Raw genomic sequence first — 21,594 nt, forward strand, 5'->3', positions numbered from 1 at the left:
AAATAATATTTAAATGATAACTGCCAAAGCCTGTTAACTGGCCTTTCTGTTGTGATTGCTGTTGGTCAGTCGCTAAGTCGTGTCTGACTCTTTGTGACCCCATGAACTGCAGCACACCAGGCTCCCCTGTCCTTCACTATCTCCCGGAGTTCGCTCAAACTCACGTCCATAGAGTCGGTGATGCTATCTAACCATCTCATCCTCTGCCACCTGCGGTCTCCCTGCTCCGGGGCCAAATCTCCTCCAGCAGCCAGAGATATTTTTAAAAGTGTAAATCTGACCATGCTATTCCCTGTCTAAAACACTTCAATGGTTTCTCCATTCCAAATATATCAAATGTAAATTCTTTCCCATGGCCTGGCACTCATTTGATGCTCACTGAAATATTTGTTGAAAAAATAATGGAAAAAAATTTATGTTTTTTTCTGTTTGTTTGTTTCAAACCTATATTTTTTAAACTTAAACACATTTTAAATTGAAAAATTTTAAACACTTAAAATTTATTATTCCTGGGGATTCCCTGGAGGTCCAGTGATTAGGACTTGGCTTTTTCACTGCCAGGACCTGGGTTCAGTCCCTGGTTGCAGAACTTAGGTCCTAAAAGCCAAAAAATTATTACTCAGGATAACATCCCATCTGCAATAGAAGTCCATTTTCATGAGTCATCTCCATCACTAGGTATTCATCTTTTAAGTTTTTAACTATGGCCAATTTGCTGGGTGAAAAAGTACCTTGTTTTAATTTGGATTTCTTTGCTAGTAACTAGGTTGGCTATCTCCTGTTTGTTCATTATTTACTATTTGGTTTTATGGCCAAATTAATTAATAAAACTTTGTTTTTATTGAAAAGTATTCTTTTCCACAAGAAGGATTTCCATCCTTTGTGTCATGACTATTTTTTCTCTATCATTCATTGACTTAACAACAATGATTTTTGTTTGTTTATTTCATGAGTATTTTTCCCCTATTTGTCATCTGTTGGCTTAACAAGAATAGATTTTTTTTTTTTTAATTTGGCTTCACTGCTCAGATTTCGGGATCCAAGTTCCCTGACCAGGGATTGAACCCACGCCTTTGGCAGTGAAAGTGCAGAGTCCTAACCACTGGACTGTCAGAGAATTCCCAACTAAATATTTTGAAAAATAATCTTCTAGAAGAAAATGAATGCTTGCAAATAAAATACAAGTTAAGAAAAAGACTGGTGTGTGTGTATTAGGAAAATGGTTGATAAAGAATAAGTAGTAGCTGATATTTATATGGCAGGCTTCCCTGGTGGCTCAGTGGTAAGGAACCCACCTGCCAATGTAAGAGATGCAGATTCGATTCCTGGATTAGGAGGATCCCCTGGAGAAGGAAATGACAGCCCACTCAGATATTCTTGCCTGGGAAATCCCATGGACAGAGAAGCCTGGTGGGCTATAGTCCATGGGGTTGCATACAACTTAGCCACTAAACAACAACAAGAACAATTTACATGGCAAGTGCCATTTTACCCAGAGCATTCTGCATCCTCGGTCTTTTTTTTTTTTTTTGGTAAAGATTCAGATAGTAGGTAGTTTGGACCACACAATCTGTCTCAACCACTCCAGTGTGCTACCCTAAGAGCCACAGGCAATAAATGAATGACTGTGGCCCTGTTCCAATAAACCTTATTAATGGATACTGAAATGTGAAATTTCATAATTTTTCAAAATACTATTCACTGATCTTTTTCTCCCAACCATTGGAAAAAAAAGAGGAAAAACCATTCTTCATTCTTGGGCTATACAATAGCAGGAAGTAGACCAGAAAAATGTGGCCCGTGGGTTATAGCCGACCAATCCCTGCTTTATCGCTTTTGAACTTGACTGTAGCTCAGTGAGGTTGACAGAAGCAGGAGTCTCCGCTTTCAACACATGCAGGGGCAGGTTCAGGGAGGTGAGGGCACAGAGCTGATTGGGTTCTGCCCTGTGGCTCACCGATGCTCAAAGGAGAAGCCAACAGCAGACAATCCATTGGAAGCCAAAAGCTTTTACTCAAAGCCAAACGGTTACATGTTTTAGAAACTTAAGTTTGTAATGGATTTAAGGTTTTAACAAATTCCTCCCAAGACTAAATACTTCAAAGAAGGAATATCATGTCCCTTTGAGAATAGTTATTTGAATACTTTGCTTGCCAAACTGGATCCCATCAGGGCTCCCCACTTTAAGCTCAGCAGGTGGGTTTTTCTTTTTAATGTTTATTTCTTCATTTGGCTGCGCTGGGTCTCAGTTGTGGCATGCAGGATCTTCAGTTGCCAACTGCAGAGGTTGGGTCCTCTGGGATCTAGTTCCCTAAGCGGGGATCCAACCTGAGTCCCCTGCATTGGGAGCAACTAAGTCAATGAAGCGGTGGAGCCCCAGCTCCATAGTGTAGACAGACTTAGAACCCTGGTCCTAACACTTACTTACTGTGTGACTTTGGACAAACTACTGCCAATCGCTACATAAAACAATCACCTCTTAGGGCTGTCGTTTTTCAAATCTGAGTCAGTGCCATAAACATAGGGGTCAAACCTCAGTTTTTGTCCTCACGTGAAATAGTACACATTGCTTGTTGTTGTTTAGTCGCTAAATTGTGTCCAAATCTTGTGCAACCCCCGTGGACAGTAGCTGGCCAGTTTCCTCTGTCCCTGAGATTTTCCAGGCAAGAATACTGGAGTGGGTTGCCATTTCCTTCTCCAGGGGATCTTTCGAGACCAGGAATTGAACCCAAATCTCCTGCATTGGCAGGTGGATTCTTTAACGCTGAGCCAGTAGGGAAGCCCAAATTCTTTAGGACCCCCACATTTATTTAAGGCTCCAATCACCTCAAGGCACATAAGACCAAGAGGTCTGAAGAACCTCTTAGAATGTCTTAGGTCTTAGAATGTCTATGCTCTGACCCCACCTGAGCAGGTAACCAGAAATACCCACCTTCTATTGTCAAGGGTAATCTTGAATGATTAAGCTTTATAAATGTTGCCAAGTCTTCAGGAACACAACCTGCCCAGAAAATATGGGAGCCTGGAATCCATCCTACCCAGCTAGTGTGAAAAGTGGAGTTAAAAGTAAAAAAAAGTAGCAGGACTTCCCTGATGGTCCAGTGGCCAATGCAAAGGACCTGGGTTTAACAGGTTGGATCCCTGGTCTGGGAACTAAGATCCCACATGTGTGCAATCAAAAAGTAAAATTTGAAAAATAAGTTTAAAAAAAAGTAAGGAAAGTAGCTGGCACGGGGTGGGCCAAGCTAAATAATGGCTGTTTGTATTAGTTCAGTGGCAGAGTATTAATCCAGGAATTTCTTGGATGTGGGTTTTGAAATTTGACAGGCCTGCCTGGGTTAGAACAAGCTGGTGTGACCTCCTATTAAGGCTGCAACAGTGGAAATCTTTTGTGTCTTGTTGTTTGAAATGACAGCTTTAGTGAGATATAGTCTACATACTGCACACCTCTCCTAAGCATATAATTAACATCTATTTTCGGGCTGCGCAGGGTCTTCGTTGCGGCAGGTGGGTTCTGGTTGTGGCTGTCTCCTCCCTGCACTGGCTTCCCTTGCTGCGGTGGCTTCTCTCTTGCAGAGCACAGGCTCTAGGGCGTTCTGGAACCAGGCCTTAGTTGTTCCATTGAACCCGCATCTCCTGCGTCTCCTGCATTGTAGGTGAATTCTTTACTGCTGAGCCACGGGGATCGTCCAGCCTGTCCTGAGTGCCTCCCACGAATTCATCTACGTGTCCTAACAATCCCGTGAGCAGAGCTGTGCTTGCAGTTGTCCAGTGTGTGCAGAGTACAAAGTGTGGGGCAACGGACCAGAGCTGGGCAGGGTCAGAGAGAAGGGAGAAGGTGGAAGGGAGAAGGGAGGGTCAGGGAGAAAGTCTACTGTGGGGCGGTGGGGCGGGGGAGGCAGAGGAACTTTTAAGATGTTCCTTTTGATAGTAGGGGAGGGGGATACTCGACCCTATGCATTTGTAAAACCGATAGAACCATACAAAGAATGAACTTCATCTATTTGGCTCATGTCTGCGCTGGGTCTTAATTGTGGCATGTGGGATCTAATTTCCTGACCAGGGGTGGAATCTGGGCCCCCCCCAGCAGTGGAAGCACGGAGTCTTAGCCACTGGCCCACCAGGGAAGTATCAAGAGTGAACTTTTAATGCAAACAAATTGTGTTAAAAGTCAAGAGGGATATTGGGGGGTCCCAGGACAAAATGCAGACAGTAACAAATGAATCCAACTATACTGCAAATATTTGACAAAAGCTCACTGAAGGGGGTGGGAGAAAATCGAAGCTGACTTAAATGACTTTGGACAATGGCATTTTTAATGGAAACTATAAAGCTAAAATCAAAGCACTGGACATTTTTGAAAAAGGTGGGGGGGGGGACCTCTGGCCAATCTTGCTTCTGGTAACAAAGGCTCTGTCTGTGCACGCTGCCCTATGATGAGAGAAGTGTCTGCCAAGAGGGGCACTTCATTTCAAACAAAGGGACTATGTAGGCGAGTCCTGGCCCTGCCTATGACCTAGAGCCATTACCCCATTTTACAGATGAGCAAGCCAAGACAGAAGAGGAGGTTAACTGGTCCAAGAACTGACCCAATAAAGGGTCAAGGTTTAGCCTCTGGAAGTAACTCAAAATACCTATGAACAGATGAATAGAGAAATAAGAGTTGTATATCCTACCATGGAATATTATTCAACCAGAAAAAGGACCTACCCACTGACACACGCTATCTTGATAATAACCCTGAAGATAATATGCTGAGTGAAATAAGCCAGACACAAAAGGCCACATATCCTCTGATTCCATTTCTGTGAAATGTTCAGAATAAGTAAATCCATAGAGACAGAAAGCAGATTAGTGGTTGCCATAGGCTGTGGGGACAGGAAATATGGACTTAGTGCATGCGTGCTAAGTCATTAAAATTGTGTCCAACCCTTTGTGACCCTATGGACCATAGCCCACCAGGCTCCTCTGTCCCTGGGATTCTCCAGGCAAGAATACTGGAGTGGGTTGCCATGCCCTCCTCCAAGAAGGAGAGATCGAACCTGTGTCTCCTGCATTTGCAGGCAGGTTCTTTACCACTAGTGCCACCTGGGAAGCCCCAGTGGGTAGAGGATTTGGGGGAGGAGAAGTGAAAATATTCAAAATTGGCCATGGTGATGGTTGTACAAATCTCTGAATACACTCTAAACCCCTGAATTAATGACACACCTAGGAGGACTTCCTCCAATGGTTAGGAATCCACCTGCCAATGCAGTGGATATGGGTTCCATCCCTGGCCCAGGAAGATTGCACATGCCGTGGGGCAACTAAGCCTATGCCCATGAGCCCAGAGCCTGTGCCCTGCAGCAAGAAGCCTGAGCACCAGGATGAAGAGTAGCCACGACTCACCACAACTAGAGAGAGCCCGTGTGCAGAAACAAAGACCCAGTGCAGCAAAAAATACATAAAAGATTTATGCAGAGCTGCACCTCCAAGAGGGGAGTTCTTAAACAGTCTTTCCTGGGATGGTGATGCTGAAGGCCCTGGGACCATGCTCTGAGAACTTGCTTTGAGGTGACTTGTATAATGTGGATCAGAAAGTGCTAGAGAAGTTCTGGTGACCCTGGGGGCAAAGTGCAAAAGTTTTCCATAGTGCCAGCCCTGGCTGAACCTGGGAGTCCATTGTAGCCTGGAGGAGGCAACCAAGAAAAATGATACTAGGGTGGAAGTCTCAGATAAGGGCCCCTTGGACCCCCCACCACCAACCAAGACTCTAGAGCCCTGGGTTCTCAGCCTTCTCATCTCAGGTTCCCTGGAACTCTGCTCTAATACTACATAGTTTTGATATGTGTTTCCTCCAGATGTTATTATTACAGTATTATATGCACATGATAAAATTATTAAATGCACAGAAAAAATTCAAACAGTACAGCAGGAATTGACACACTTTCCATTAAGGGCCAAGTAAGTACTTGGTAAGTACTTCTGGCTTTGCAGGCCCTGTATGTGACCTCTGGTCTCTATTGCAACTATTAATTTTACCTTCATCTGATGAAAGTAGACATAGATAACACACATATGAATGAATGCTGTGTTCCAAATAAAATTTAATTTTTTAAAATAATTTTATTTCTTTATTTATATTCCTCTTTGGCCATGTTGGGTCTACATCGCTGCCAGGGCTTTTCTCTAGTTTTGGCGACCAGGGGCTATCTTCAGTTGCCGTGCGCGGGCCTCTTGGGCTTCTCATTGCGGTAGATGCTCTTGTTTCAGAGCATGGGCTCTAGAGCACAGTCTCGTTTTGCTACAAGGGTCCAATTGTTCTGAGGCAAGTGGGATCTTCCCGAATCAGGGATCGGACCCACGTCTCCTGCAATGGCAGGCGGATTCTTTACCACTGAGCCACCAGGGAAGCCAAAATTTAATTTTTTAATATGGAAATTTAAAAAAATTTACTGGAGCTTAGTTCATTTACAATTTGTGTTCAGTTCAGTTCAGCCACTCAGTCGTGTCCAACTCTTTGCGACCCCATGGACTGCAGCAAGCCAAGCTTCTCTGTCCATCACCAACTCCTGGAGCTTGCTCAAACTCATGTCCATTAAGTCGGTGATGCCATCCAACCATCTCATCCTCTGTTGTCCCCTTCTCCTCCCGCCTTCAATCTTTCCCAGCATCAGGGTCTTTTCCAATGAGTCAGTTCTTCGCATCAGATGGCCAAAATATTGGAGTCAGCTTTAGCATCAGTCCTTCCAACCAACATCTAGGACTGATCTCCTTTAGGATGGACTGGTTGGATCTCCTTGCAGTCCAAGGGACTCTCAAGAGTCTTCTCCAACACCACAGTTCAAAAGCATCGATTCCTCGGCGCTCAGCTTTCTTTATAGTCCAACTCTCACATCCATACATGACCACTGGAAAAATCATAGCCTTGATTAGACGGACCTTTGTTGGCAAAGTAATGTCTCTGCTTTTTAATATGCTGTCTAAGTTGGTCATAACTTTTCTTTCAAGGAGCAAGTGTCTTTTAATTTCATGGCTGCAGTCACCATCTGCAGTGATTTTGGAGCCCAAAAAAATAAAGTCTGACACTGTTTCCACTGTTTCCGCATCTATTTGCCGTATGGTGATGGGACTGGATTCCATGATCTTAGTTTTTTGAATGCTAAGTTTTCAGCCAACTTTTTCACTTTCCTCTTTCACTTTCATCAAGAGGCTCTTCAATTCTTCTTTGCTTTCTGCCATAAAGGTGGTGTCATCTGCATATCTGAGGTTATTGACATTTCTCCCAGCAATCTTGATTCCAGCTTGTGCTTCATCCAGCCCGGCATTTCGAATGATGTACTCTGCATATAAGTTAAATAAGCAGGGTGACAATATACAGCCTTGATGTACTCCTTTCCCGATTTGGAACCAGTCTGTTGTCCCATGTCTGGTTCTAACTGTTGTTTCTTGACCTGCATACAGATTTCTCAGGGGTGAGGTAATGTGGTCTGGTATTCCCATCTCTTTAAGAATTTGTGTTAGTTCAGGTGTATAGCAATTATCTACTTTATATATAGTATTGTGTATATGGGGCTTTCCCAGTAACTTAGTAGATCGAGACTCTGGTTCGATTCTTGGGTCAGGAAGATGCCCTGGAGGAAGAAATTGCAACCCACTCCAGTATTCTTGCCTAAAAATCCCATGGACAGAGGAGCCTGGTGGGCCACAGTCCAGTAAGTGGACATGACTGAATGATTAAGTACAGCACAATGTATATACGTCAAGCCCAGTCTCCCAATTTATCTCTTACTCCTTGCAATAAACCTTATTTTTAATAACAAGTACTTGCATTTTTGGCCAGTGGGCCTTAGTTTACTAATTCCTGTGGAAAAGTAAAAGTAAAAAAAAAAAAAAAAAAAGAATCTCCTCCTCTCCCCAAATCCCTCCAAGGAAACCACTGTTAATTTTCTTGCGTATAGTATTGTGGCTAAAAGCACAAAAGTCAAGTTTTTATATAAAGGCAAAATAAAACAAGCCAGGTGGCATCGTAATTTTGAGTGAAATTCAAAAAGCCCAAACCATTCTTTTTTACTCCCTTAAATACCTTGAATGTAACAGAGATTAAAAACATACTTTTTAAAAATATATTTTTATTTGGCTGTGCTGGGTCTTAGTTGTGGTATGCAGGATCTAGTTCCCTGACCAGGGATCGAACCCAGGCCCCTTGCCCAGGGAACACAAAGTCTTAGCCACAGGACCACCAGGGAAGTCCGACTTTTTGTTCATTTATTTGTTTCATAATTTTACTTATTTATTTTATTTATTTTTGGCTGTGCTGGGTCTTCGTTGCTGTGAGAGCTTCCTCTAGTTGCAGGGAGTGGAGCTACTCTCTAGTTGCGGTGTGAGGGCTTCTCATTGTGGTGGACTCTCTTGTTGAGCACAGGCTCTAGGGCACATGGGCTCAGCCCTTGTGGCTCCTGGGCTCCAGAGATCACGCTCAATAGATGTGGTGCAGGGGCTTAGTTATGCCGAAGCATCTGGGATCCTCCCCGATCAGGGATTGAACCTGTGCCTCATACACTGACAGGCAGATTCTTTACCACTGAGCCACCACGGAAGCCCCCCATGTTTTTTTTTTAATTGATAAAGCAAGTTAGAGTTGATAAATAACAGTGGAAACGATCTAACATAAATGGCTCCTATCTTTAGGGTAACTTAGTAGGTGTTCCAGAAATGTTTGCATCATTTGATTTAAAAAAAATACTCCAGAATGATAAGCATTCTCCTAGAAAATCAGGGCAATTCAAGTTAAATTCGGCCCAGTTAATTAAACCCAACATTTGAGCTCCAAGTAGATTTATTAATTGCAGACTTATCTTTGTCCTCTGCTTTTGAATTTCTACTCTTAGAGTATCTGAGAACTGAATTCTGTATTAGTTTACCACTGCCTGCTTGTATTTGTCTTCTTGGGACATTACTTCAAGTCAATAGCAGAATTAATCCAGGAAAAAACAAGTTTTTTAGGACTCAGATAACAAGGACAGTCTTTCTCTAGGCCTTGAATATTTCTATTGTAAGAAAAAAATATCTCGATAACACCAAATGGTGAAACACATTGTTCCTTGCCATTTAAAGATACTATAGTTGTTTTAAAAAAAAAAAGAAATCCAAAAGGCTCTCTCAAAATGTAGATGCTTAAAGTATTAACAAGAATTTCCTTTCTACTTTCCTTTGGTTGATGTGCTGAGCAGGAGCAGAGATTATTTATGAACATAAACTACTCTAAACAAGTAATTATTAATATAGGATATTATCTAAAAAAAGACAACAAAACAACAGAACAATCCCCAGGGTGCCTGGCACATAGTAACTGCTTAATAAAAGTTGTCCATTTCGTATGTAATTTTCTTTAAAAGGGACCTCCGTGTTCTCAAGTTGGTTGCCTCAGAACCTGAGACTCTTTCCCTATCAACCTTGATATCAAATGCTATTATTTTAATTAATTTAAATTCCCTGAGATCCCATCTGGCAGATAAAATCCAGTTGCTGCTTGCAATTGTCACTGTACTCCAAATGGTGGTGCAAAAACTCTGCTTGTTGCCAGCATGTGTATTCATTAAGTCAATCAAAACATTACTCCACGTGACTTCCCTGGTGGTCCAGTGGCTAAAACTCCACATTCCCAATGCAGCGGGTTCAATCCCTGGGCAGGGCATTAGATTCCCACATGCCACAACTAGAGCTTCCCTGGTGGCTCCGACGGTAAAGAATCTGGCTCCAATGCAGGAGGCTGGGGTTTCATCCTTTTGTAGGGAAGATCGCCTGGAGCAGGGAATGGCTATCCACTCCAGGATTCTTGCCTGCAGAGTTCCATGGACAGAAGAGCCTGGAGGGTTACAGTCTGTGGGAGTGCAAAGAGTTGAACACAACTGAGTGACTAAGACTTTCACTTCACATGCCACACTATGACCCAGGGCAACCAAATAAATAAACATTAAAAAAAAAAATTTCCTGAACAAGAACTATGGAAGGAAAGACCTATTTCCTGACCAGTCATAGAGCCTAGTATTAATAGCTTAGCTGTGCCCGGTGTCCAAGTGTCCCAAGAGATGGGAGAGAGGGGATCCAAGGATGTGACAACCTCACTGGCCAGGGGACCCACATCACGGCCTTCAAGCAAGGTTCCTTTTTTTCTGCCTCTATCCAGACCTTGAGTATCCGGGTGCTGGACAAGCATTCTGCATTTGTTGCATGAGTGAATGCTTGTATGTGAGGTTAAATACATTTTACTTTGAACGCATGGATGTTCTCCACCCTCATTTTCAAATGTCTTTGAAACTAATTTTCCAGGTCTGCAGTTTATTTTTAGCCTAATTAGGAGAGGAGTAAGTTGAATCATTGAACAAGCTAATGCCAAGTCTGGAGGCATTTGTGTTTGTCACAGCTGCTACCGGCATTCCGTGGGTGGACCGAGGATTTGGGTAAACATCCTACAGTGCACAGGGAAAAAGTGAAGTGTTAGTTGCTCAGTCGTGTCTGACCCTTTGCGACCCCATGGACTGCAGCCCTCCAGGCTCCTCTGTCCATGGGATTCTCCAGGCAGGAACACTGGAGTGGGTTGCCATTTCCTTCTCCAGGGGATCTTCTGGACCCAGCAATGGAACCCTTGTCTCCTGCACTGGCAGATGGATTCTTTACCACTGAGCCACCCTGGTTCAAATCTTTACCTTATTTGTTTTTATTATAGTAAAGTACATAATATAAAATTTACTATTAATGACATTTCATCCATTCACCATGTTATGCAATCATCACCAGTATTTCTGGAACATTTTCATTGCCTTGCTCCCAGAAACCCCATATCCATTAAGTAGTCATGCCCTCCACCCCCATACCCAGCCTCTAGCAGCCATTAATCTGTTTTCTGTCTCTGGATTTGGCCATTCTGGATATTTCATATAAATGGAATCACACAGTATGTGGTCTTTTGTGGCTGGCTTTTTTTACTCAATGTAATGCTTTCAAAGTTTATTGAAACAGGTATACATGCTTCCTTTTTAAGGGCTGAGCAATATTCCACTGTAGGCTACATTGCCTTTTGTCAATCTATTCATCTGTCCATGGAAATTTGGTTGTTTCCACCGTTTGGAAAGATGGAAACAATCTTTTGATAGGAAACTATCATGCCTCCTGCTGCAATGAACATCTGTGTACAAGTTTTTGTTTGAGACCCTGTTTTCCACTCTTTTGGGTACATCCCCATGAGTGGCATAGCTGGGTCATCCCATGCTAAGTCTATGTTTAACCTGTACTAAGAATCCCTTCCCTTATTTTTTTATTACCTCTTAGTCCTTTCCTTCTTTGCATCTTGGTTTCCTCTCCTGTAAAGAGGGGTGCGCAGTTTTATTTCAAAGGGCAGTTGAGAGGATTAAACGAGTGAGTTGCTGTAAGCCCTTGGCCCAGTGCCTGGCACGGGGAAGCACTCAATAAACATGAGCAGTTACTATTGCTCTTACCTGATCGTGGGGATTAAGATGCTCAAACACAAGGCGTGCTACCTGGCTCTTTGAGGAGTTACTTATTATTTGGTTTACAATTCGTGCTAAGAAAATTCTGTCAAGAACATGTGTGATGTGACTAACTTCTAGGCTGATACTGGTCAAACACGAATCAATTGCCTTTTAAAGCAAAGGATGGCGGGACTTCACTGGTGGCCCAGTGGTTAAGACTCCACGCTTCCAATGCAGGGGGCGTGGGTTCAATCCCTGGTCAGGGAACTAAGATATCCCACGTGCTGTGAGGCCCAAAAAATAAATAAATGATAAGACTAAAACAAAACCGGGCTTCCCTGGCGGCTCAGTGGTAAAGAATCCGCCTGCCAATGCAGGAGACCCAGGTTCAATCCCTAAGTTGGGAAGATCCCCTGGAGAAGGGAGTGGCTCCAGTATTTTTGCCAGGGAAATCTCATGGACAGAGGAGCCTGGCGGGCTACAGTCCATGGGGCCACACAGAATTGGACACGACTGAGCCAGTGATACTTGATTGGTAAATGGCAGAGACTGAATTTAGTCTGGTCTTGTTTTGGCTGCCCTGGGTTTTTGTTGTAGCACGCAGGCTTTCTCTACTTACGGCGAGTGAGCGCTCAGGCTTCTCATGAGTTCGATCCTTGCTCTGGGAAGATCCCACATGTTGCAGCTACTGAAGTTCTCACATCCTACAACCCGTGCTCCACAACAAGAGAATCCACTGCGTTGAGAAACCTGAGCCCGGCAACTGGAGAGCAGCCCCCGCTCCCTGTCACTTGAGAAAAAGCCACACAGCAACAAAGACCCAGCACAGCCAAAAAATAAATAAAATAAAATTATAAATAAAATTCATGACTCCACGGAAAGGAAGGTTCCTGAAGATTTAGCATGAGCAGTGCCACTGAAAGGTGGCCTGTATCTCTTTTCATTATGAGAAGATAGTGTAAACACAGCCCCCCAAATTATGAGGGTCCTGATTCCAGTGGGGCAGGGGGGATTTCACATTGCGGGTGCCAAATGAGTTGCTTAGTAATTTTTTTTTTTTTTTATTGTGGCAATTTGGAGCCAGACTGCTTGGATTGCTCCATTACCAGCTGTGTGACCTTGAGCCTCTGACTTAACCAGGAGCCTCAGTGACCTCCTCCGTAAAATGGGCATCAGAGCGCCCGCCTCACACGGTTGCAGTGAGGATGAAATGAACTGGGTAACACGTGAAGTGCTCCAACGAGTTCCTGCCTCACAGTAAGGGCTATTTAAAAGAGCACTTCAATTGTTTTTTTCTTTTTAAATTACCCCATTGTTCCATGGTCTTGGGCTTCCCTGGTGGCTCAGACGGTAAAGCGTCTGCCTGCAATGCAGGAGACCCAGGTTCGATCCCCGGGTCGGGAAGATCCCCTGGAGAAGGAAATGGCCACCCACTCCAGCACTCTTGCCTGGAAAATTCCATGGATGGAGGAGCCTGGTAGGCTACAGTCCACGGGGTCGTAAAGAGTCGGACATAACTGAGCAACTTCCCTTTCCTTTCCACAGTCTTACCCTTTTAAGAAGATCTGACCAAGATGGGTGGTAGTAGTCTGACAAATTTCCCTAAAACGCAAACAAACAGAAACAGGAAAAGAAGGCACCCACAGTCTCACTGCCTCTCATTAGGGCATCTTTGTCTTTAAACTTCGAGGCAACCCATTCATATTACCAAAGCATCTTTTTTTTTTTTTATATATATTTATTTATTTATTTGACTGCATGAGGTCTTAGTTACAGAGACTTAGTTACAGCACATGGGATCTTGTTCCCTGACCAGGGTATGAACCCGGGCCCCCTGCATTGGAAGCAGAGTCTTAGCCACTGAATCACCAGGGAAGTCCCCACCAAAGCATCTTTTTGTGAGCCGTTTCTTTCGTGTTTTTTTTTTTTTTGAGTAAACGATACCCCAATATCTATAGCACACCAGCCAACTGTGAACAGTCATTCTAGAAAAGAGTTTGCTTTAAGGGTATTAAGGTTTTGCGACTTCCCCGGTGGTCCACTGGTTAAGTAGGACTTTGCCCTCCAACGCAGGAGGTGCAGGTTGGATCCCTAGTCAGGAAGCTAAGATGCCTAGAAGCCAAAAAACCAAAACATAACACAGAAGGAATATTGTAACAAATTCAAAAAAGACTTTTAAAAAAATGGTCCACATCCAAAGAAATCTTAAAAAAAATAATAATAAAATAAATAAGGTTTTGTTGTTTCACAGCCTAGAAGCATGTTGGCAATGTGACTTCATTAGCCACCCCCATGGTCATTTTTGCCATGTGTTTACCTTAGGCAGCCCTGTCCTTTTCACATAGTGGGTACTCAGCCTATGAATAGTTTTGAGTGAAAGGATGACGTGTCAGGAATCGGGAATGGCTGGGATCTCATTCACTCTCTTACAAGAACCATCTCACAATCTCTGGATGGGAAACTGAGAAAAGTCTTATCTTTTCACTTGGTTTCCATAACAGCCCCTTTAGATAGAAACTGGCCTCCCCATTTCCTTGATAAGAACCTTAAGTTCTAAGAGGTTGAGTCAGTCTCCCAAGTTCAAGTTTGTGGAACCCCTTTAGACCACCTGGTTCCACACCCTAAAGCCTCTTACCCTCTTGAACTGCTTACAGCTGCACGACCTTTACCGAATGCCTTCTCTCTCTGCCCACATCCTCACTAACCTTGTGGTTAGGGGTTTAGGTTGTGTCTTTCCAGCTATGGATTATAACACTTACACTGAAAAAAAAAAAGAAAAAGAAAAAATGTGCTTGGTACTCCCATTTCTTCTTTGACATGTCCATTAATTTATTTTAGACCCTGATGAGAACCTACCTTCCAGGTAGGTAAATAATTTGGGTGGGTCTCGAGAAAAAAAAAGCTGACCAGCTGTTTATGCCAAGTCATGGCTGGGGCCCTGGGAGCGGCAAAATATGTTTTGCTCAGACAGTAGTGATAGGGTGGCCCCTCCCTCCTTGGCTGTACCTACTGACAAGGCAGCTGGTCCAGAGGTTCCTGTCTCCCCGGTTTTCTGTCTCTTCCTCTGGTCTCTGGTTTCTCAGAACCAGGGTAGGGGTTGTGAAATTTAAAACAAGTTGGCAGTGATCGGAAACAGTGCCAATCCCCTTGCCCAAACAGAGTTCTCCAAACAGCTTCTTTGAAGCATCTTGGCATTAAGACTCCCAGGAAGCACGCTTTCCACAACTGATTCACTTCTTCTGTGGAATTCTTCCCCAGCAACCCCTTCTGAGTGTAAAGGGGCTTTAATAATTCCACTGGGCCAAGAAAAAAACAGACTAGCACAGCCCTCAGGAATAACTGAGTCTGGGCCTTCTTGGGAGGCCTCAAAGTGCACTGGTCTTGCTTTCCTAGTAGTCATGGGGGCCTAGGGATAAATTCTCCACCTGCCATCCACTCCTCTATGAAACATGGGCAAGGGAGGAAAAGAGCAAAGAAGTACGAAAATCCATCTGAGATGCCTTGAAAGCAAGCAGGTACTGTCTTTCCCATCTTTGCACCCCGGACGGCTCCTAGCTCCTCACTAGCATTTAGGAAGCATCAGCTGGGGTAGAAGCATTGATTCAACCTTTATTGAGCATCTGCTATATATCAGGCACTGTGCTAGGTTCTGTGGACAGAGCTGTGAGAAAGATGCTTCTAGGAGTGGACAGATGATTTACACGTGTTCGTTTTGTTTGTTTTTCTCTTTTTGCTGTGCTGTGTGTGCATGCTAAGTTGTTTTAGTTGTCAGACTCTCTGTGACCCCATGGACTGTAGCCCGCCAGGCTCCTCTGTCCATGGGATTTCCCAAGCAAGAATACTGGAGTGGGTTGCCATTTCCTTCTCCAGGGGATCTTCCTGACCCAGGGATGAAACCCAGGTCTCCTGCATTGCAGGCAGATTCTTTACCACCTGAGCTACCAGGGAAGCCATCTAGGATGAAGGCTGTAGGGAATAAAAGAGAATGCTGGTAAGTACTATGAAAAAGTAAACTGGTTCCCAGAATTATTGTCTCCCCTGTGGGTCCCTCTTTGTATCAGTGTATGACTATGGCCCACATCTGCTATATAGAATATATCCCCACCTCCCTAAGTGACCTCTAGGCTCTCATACCATCTCCACACATTTCTACCCCTCAGTCCAGAATCCTGTTGAACTAATTTCTTCGCACCTCCATATGGATAATGTCTGGGGTTTCCCAGGTGACTCAGTGATTAAAAAAAAAAAAAAATCCACCTGCCAATGCAGAAGACTCAGGAGATGCAGGTTCAATCCCTAGGTTGGGAAGGTCCTCTGGAGGAGAAAACAGCAACTCATTCCAGTATTCTTGTCAGGAATATCCCATGGACAGAGGAGCCTGGTGGGCTACAGTTCATAGAGTCGCAAAGAGTCAGACATGACTGAGCAGGCATGCATAGATAATATCTAACAAGCACTTCAAATGTAATACAGTAAAAAAGGAAAGAAAAAAAAAACAACGGCAAACATACAGATAAAAACAACAACCCCTCTTGGCTCCCCAAAGCAAAGCCAGAAAAACTTCTCGATTTTTACTCCCAAACCTGTGCCTTCCCCAGACTTCTCCCCCATGTTGGTAATCGGCACCATCATTCACTTAGTTGTTCAAACCAGAAATCTGAGAGCAATACTTGATTCTTCTCTCTTCTGTCCCACCCAACTCCAGGCTATCAGCAATTTGACCTGCCAACAGACTAACCTATTTTCTCCATCTCCACCCTCGCCCCCACCCCAGGGCACTCCATCTCCAGCACTCTCCTAGACTACGAACAGCTTTCACTCTGGTCTTTTACTCATTCTCATCTTAACAGCTTTCACTCTGGTCTTTTACTCTCATTCTCATCTTTTTATTTTATTTTTAAATTTTATTATTTGTTTATTTGGCTGCGCTGGTCTTAGTTGTGGCATATGGTGTCTTTAGCTGCAGCATGTGCGATCTAGTTCCCTGACTAGGGATCGAACTGGGCCCCCTGCATTGGGAGTGTGGAGTCTTAGCCACTGGACCACCAGGGAAGTCTCCTCATCTTTTTCTTTTTTTTTTTTAATTAATTTTATTGCAATCTGACCCATATCATATAATTTACCCATTTAAAGTGCACAATTCAGTATTTTCAGTATGTTCACAGTTGGACAATCACCAAAATCAGATTTTGGATATTTTCATCACCCCTCAAAGAAACCCTGTACTTTCTAGCAGTCACTCTCCAAACCCTTAACTGTCCTTAATCTATCTTTCATCTCTATAGATTGATTTTTCCTGCTCTGGACATTCCGTGTCATTGGAATCATCATGCGCTATAAGATCCTTTCTGTCTGGCTTCTTTAACTCAGCACAGTCTTTTCAAGCCTCATCCAGCTTTTTTAAAAAAATTAAATTTATTTTAAATGAAATGATGAATATTTTTAAAGATAAAAGGTATAATTCACAAAGATAGACATCATAAATCATTAGACACCTTAACAACAAACAAAGATAAAGCAAAAAATCAGAATAAATACAAGGGAAAAGAATATATAATTATAGTGAGACATATTAACATTTCTCTGAGAATATTTTATCAAGTGTAGAAAAAGTAAAAATAGGAGCATCTTGAATGATGTCATTAATAATTTAAATATAATAGACTTACATTTAATTAATTTATATTAATCCATTCTTCATTTCCAAATAGTATTTTACTGTATTGGGTGTACCACATTTAGTTTAACCATCATGCAAGGTATTCCTTACTCTTATCCTTTTTTAATTCCCGGATTGGTTCTGAACCCAGTGATGAAGATAAGGTTGGCCAGTGTGGAACCCGATAGGCACCACTATCATTGCCTGCCACCCCTTCCGCCAGAGCGGTCCTGTCTGCCCTCCCCCAAGTGAGAAGGGTTCATTTGCATCTGAGAACCGTTCATTAGCATTTGTGTGAATAACAACACCTCTTCCTAATCTGGGGGGAGATGCTGGGGCTGGACTGATTCCTCGTGAAGTGGCTCCTTCCCTCTTGAATGTCACTGCTTGGGTCCAGCAAGAAATTCACTGGTGGGAAATGCTTGAGGGGGCGGGCGGGATCTCATCACATTTGAATCATACATTCATTCAACAAATATGTATCTGAGTACTTGCTCTGTCCCAGGGCGCTTGGGATACCACAGAGAACAAAACATTCTTTTCCCGGTAGGGAGACGGACAGTGAATCAAGTAGAGAAAACCGGAGAGAAATGCAGGGACAGGAGATGAGCAGATAGAAAATCTTCCTGGTCATTTGAGGGCAAAATTATATTCTCCCTGGAGACGGTCACTAAGAGATACAGTAGAGACGCAGAGATGTATGTATCCTTCTCCACTCCCTTCTTCATCCACACTGCCTTGGTTTTCATCAGAAAGTTGAGACCCCAGTCGCCGGTCTCCCAAGGAATGGGAAGGAGGCAGGCCCTAAATGATCTTAGCCAGATTGGGTTGATGTGAAGGGAATCAATTAATGCCAGATCAAGAGGTACTTGGGCTGGTTCTGAGGGGACCAAAACCTGGTGTCTGGTTTGGGCTACAGTGAGAAAAGTTCTCGCAAAGCGCGGCACTGGGTTGAATGGATTACACATCTGTTTTCAAAGAGGTAAAACAATCATCACCAGGGCCAGCAAGGGCTGGCCGGCGCCGGCCGCTCGCTCCGATCCGGGCCGTCTTCTGCCGAGTCCCCGGGCGACATCAGCCAACCCTCCCGCGGTCACTGGGTCCGGGCAGGGTTTCGGCCACTGCACCCCCCGCCCCCCTCCCCGGACGGCCCTGGGGCTTCCTGGGTTGACCACACGCCCGGGGACGGGGCACCTGCCGGGGCCACTCTCCCCGCTAGGACTGGGGCCCCCGGGCGCGCACGCCGGGGCTGGGCCGCGAGGCTCCGGGGCGGGCCCCCCGGGTCGGGAGAGGCCGAGGCGGGCGGCGCGGGGCCGCTGCGCTGAGGGCCGCGAGCGGGCGGGCGGGCGGACCCAGGCGCCGGCGGCGGCGGCGGCGGTGGCGGCGGCAGGCTGGCCGCGCCCCGCTCCGCCTCCCCGCTCCGCCTCCCGCTCCCGCTCCGCCCTCCGGCGCGGCGCCCGCCCGCCCGCTCGCTGCGCCGCCCGCCCGCCCGCTCTCGTCGCTCGCAAGCTCGCTCTCGGGCCCCCCATGCGGATGTGACATTTCACGCCGCCGCCATTTTGAGAGCGAGCCGAGCCGAGCCGCCGGGCGCCGCGTCCGCTGCCGGAGCCCCGACGACGACGCCGAGGAGGCGGAGGCCGCAGCGCCCCGAGCGCGGCCGGCCCGTCGCCCGCCCGCGCCGCCGCCGCCGCCGCCGCTCCCGCCGGCCCCCGGCCCCGCAGGCCCGCCGCGGCCGGCCAGGCCTCCCGCCCGCCGCGCCCGGCCCGAGGCGGGGCTGACTCCGCGGCCCCCGCCCGGCCGCCCACCGCCCCCGGCCGGCCCGCGGCCCCGCAGCCCCGGCCCCGGCGGCGGGAGGCGGGCCCCGCGGCGGCGGCGGCGGCGGCGGCGGGAGCGGCGGCTGAGGCGGCGGCGGCCGCAGCAGCGAGCGACGAGGCCGCCCGGCCCGACCCGCCGCCCGCCCGCCCGCCTCGGCGCCGAGATTGGGCGAATCGCGAGCAAGTACGTGCGCGTCTCCCTGCCTCCGCCGCCGCCCGCCGTGGGCCGCCCCGGGGCCGCCGCCGCCGACGACGCGCGCGAGGAGGAGGAGGAGGCCGCCCCGCCGCCGCCGCCGCCGCCGCCGCCGCCCCGGCTCGCCGCCGCCGCCCGCCCGCCGGGCCCGCAGCCCCGGCCCCCGGCCGCAGGCGAGGCCCAGGCCGCGGCCGACATGAACCACCAGCAGCAGCAGCAGCAGCAGCAGCAGAAAGCGGGCGAGCAGCAGCTCAGCGAGCCCGAGGACATGGAGATGGAAGGTGAGGCCCCGCGGGCCGGCCGCGGCCGCGGCGGGGGCCGGGGGCGCCTTCCATTGTGGCCGGGGCGGGGGGGGCGGAGAGCCGCGGGAGCCACGCGAGGGGCTCGCCATCTTTACGCAGGCTCCGGGCGGCCCGCGGGCCTCGGCCGGGCCGTCCCGGCCCGGCCGAGGCTGCACCGTCATGCCGGGGGCCCGGCGGGTGGGGGGCGGGCGGCATGCGCACCGTCCCCCCCACGCCTCCCCGCCCGCTGCATTGTCCGGCACATGGGGTCCCCCGGCGGCCTTCCTGGCCGGCACAAAGCGCCCGGAGCCCCCCGAGTTGTAAAGGAGGGCGCTCCGGGCCCGGCCGCGGAGGGACGCGGGCGCTTGCGGGCTCTGCCGTGCGCCTCGGGTGGGGAAGCCGGGCTCCGGGGAGCTGTGTCCCCCACGGCCCCGGTGGGGCGTCGCGTGGTTTCCCCGCTTAACGCTTGGGAAACCGGAGACCTCCGTGGGCTCTGGAGCTCGGCCCGCACCTGCTCGCGCGCACTCTCTCCCCCCACCCCGAGAGCCCACCGGGGGCTTCGAAGCGGGGCTCCCCCCGACCCCCACCACCACCACCCCGATCGCTCCGTAGCAACACTTGCTGGCCTCCGGCTTGGTTTGGAAACACCTGCAAGGGGCGCAGAGGTTCGCAGCCTCTGGACGGGCCCAGGATTCGGAACCGGGCGCGCTCTTCGTTTCCGAGTTAAGTCGTTTTGCGGGGAGTTAGGTAACCTGGCTGTGTGCGGTGCCTCAGGCCAGGTATGCGTTTGAAACTACGTGAGCCGCCCCCCACCCCCCACCCCCCACCCCCCCAGCCTACGACTCCTTACCTCCGAATTCAACCTGACTTCAGAGGTAACTTAATTTTCTGTCTAGATGCCGGCAGTTTTTCAGACTGCTCAGCTTTGAGATAATAACAAGGGCTTGGTAATAGAGGTTTGATGTAGAGGGTCTGGACAGGAAAGGGTCTTGCTTGGGCTTACATAGCACAATCAGAGCTGGTGGTTCGAAGGCTCGTGGCCCAAGTGCTTGAAAGGGCAAAGTGTAAGAAGTCTTCAGAGAGGGTCCTTAGCTATTTCGAGAGGGGGACAAACAGGCAGGAGTCAAAAAGAGGGCTTCTGAATGAAGGGGGTATTGAATGAGCTGAACTTAAGTTGCTTTCAGCCGGAGATTTTGGGCTGCGGAAATGAACAGGGGCGCTAAGGCAGCGTTCCTGCCGTGGGGTGCTGCACCCTGGTTGGTGGAAACTCACCGTGACTGGTACTCCCCTGTGAATAACAAGGGGCGGCCAGCAATTGAATGTGCCCTGAAAAAAATTGGCCTGCAGGATAGCAAAAGGCAAAGTGGTGGAGATGCCGGCAGAAAGCACTTCCCACTGGAATTTCAGTGGCCACTAATGGGGGACAGGGCAGCCCATCCACGGCCAGGCTGGGGCTGTGTCTTCTGACCCCAGCAAGGCAATAACTTCATAGAGCTTTTGTCATGTGTCATTAAGCCAACTAGCCAGAGGAGTACATTGCCCGGGAGGATTTTGAATATTAAAAAAGGGGTTGCTTTTCAGTGTCCTTGTAAAGTATCATCCTGTCGAGACAAAAACCCAATAGTTAGGTTGTCTTAGCACTTTTTCAAGTGTTTTAAACACAAGCGATAGCTGATCAGCATGACCCCCAATGCAGAGCGGATTTCTGGGGTAGAGCTGCGCCTCTGGGGAAGTAGTCATGTCCACAAGTTTCAAGGGCTTTTCTCAAAGACCAGAGAGTGTTGAGTGGGGGAAGAATTTTCAGAAGTCATGCCTGCTGTTAAGACTACTTTATTTTCTCTAGGAGTTTTTGGTTCTCATATGCAAGTTTGCGTTGGAAAAGTCACCCATAAAATCACTAACCTGCAAATTTACTGCCTTTTCAAACTGGATCACAGAGGTTGTAGTTTACTACTACTGATTCCATAAACTTACAACCCTTGTTTCTTTCAAGTGGGTCTCTGTCCTGGATTTATTTTTCAGAAGGTACCTTGTCTTTGTAGGGCTTACGGTCGTCACCTTCTCCTTGTAGGCTTAGGGCTGTCGACACTCTGTGAGCTCCTACAGGTGTGCCGTCTAAAAAGCCGCTTGTGTCTCAGGCAATCTCTGTCAGCCTTTCTTAGCCTTCCCACTCCTC

At 47.3% G+C, this 21,594-nt stretch overlaps 1 protein-coding gene across 1 annotated transcript in view; it reads left to right on the forward strand.

The window, feature by feature from the left end:
• The first annotated feature begins 19,016 nt into the window (after positions 1-19,016).
• The window catches only part of USP7 (ubiquitin specific peptidase 7), a 53,057-nt gene continuing 50,479 nt past the window's right edge, over positions 19,017-21,594 (forward strand). Inside the window, exon 1 of the mRNA XM_043455278.1 lies at positions 19,017-19,418. Within this exon, the coding sequence (XP_043311213.1) occupies positions 19,334-19,418 (85 nt within the window). The 5' untranslated portion in view covers positions 19,017-19,333. The remainder of the gene's footprint in view (positions 19,419-21,594) is intronic.

Source organism: Cervus canadensis, chromosome 32, assembly GCF_019320065.1.
Source record: "Cervus canadensis isolate Bull #8, Minnesota chromosome 32, ASM1932006v1, whole genome shotgun sequence".
Classification (NCBI taxonomy): Eukaryota; Metazoa; Chordata; class Mammalia; order Artiodactyla; family Cervidae; genus Cervus; species Cervus canadensis.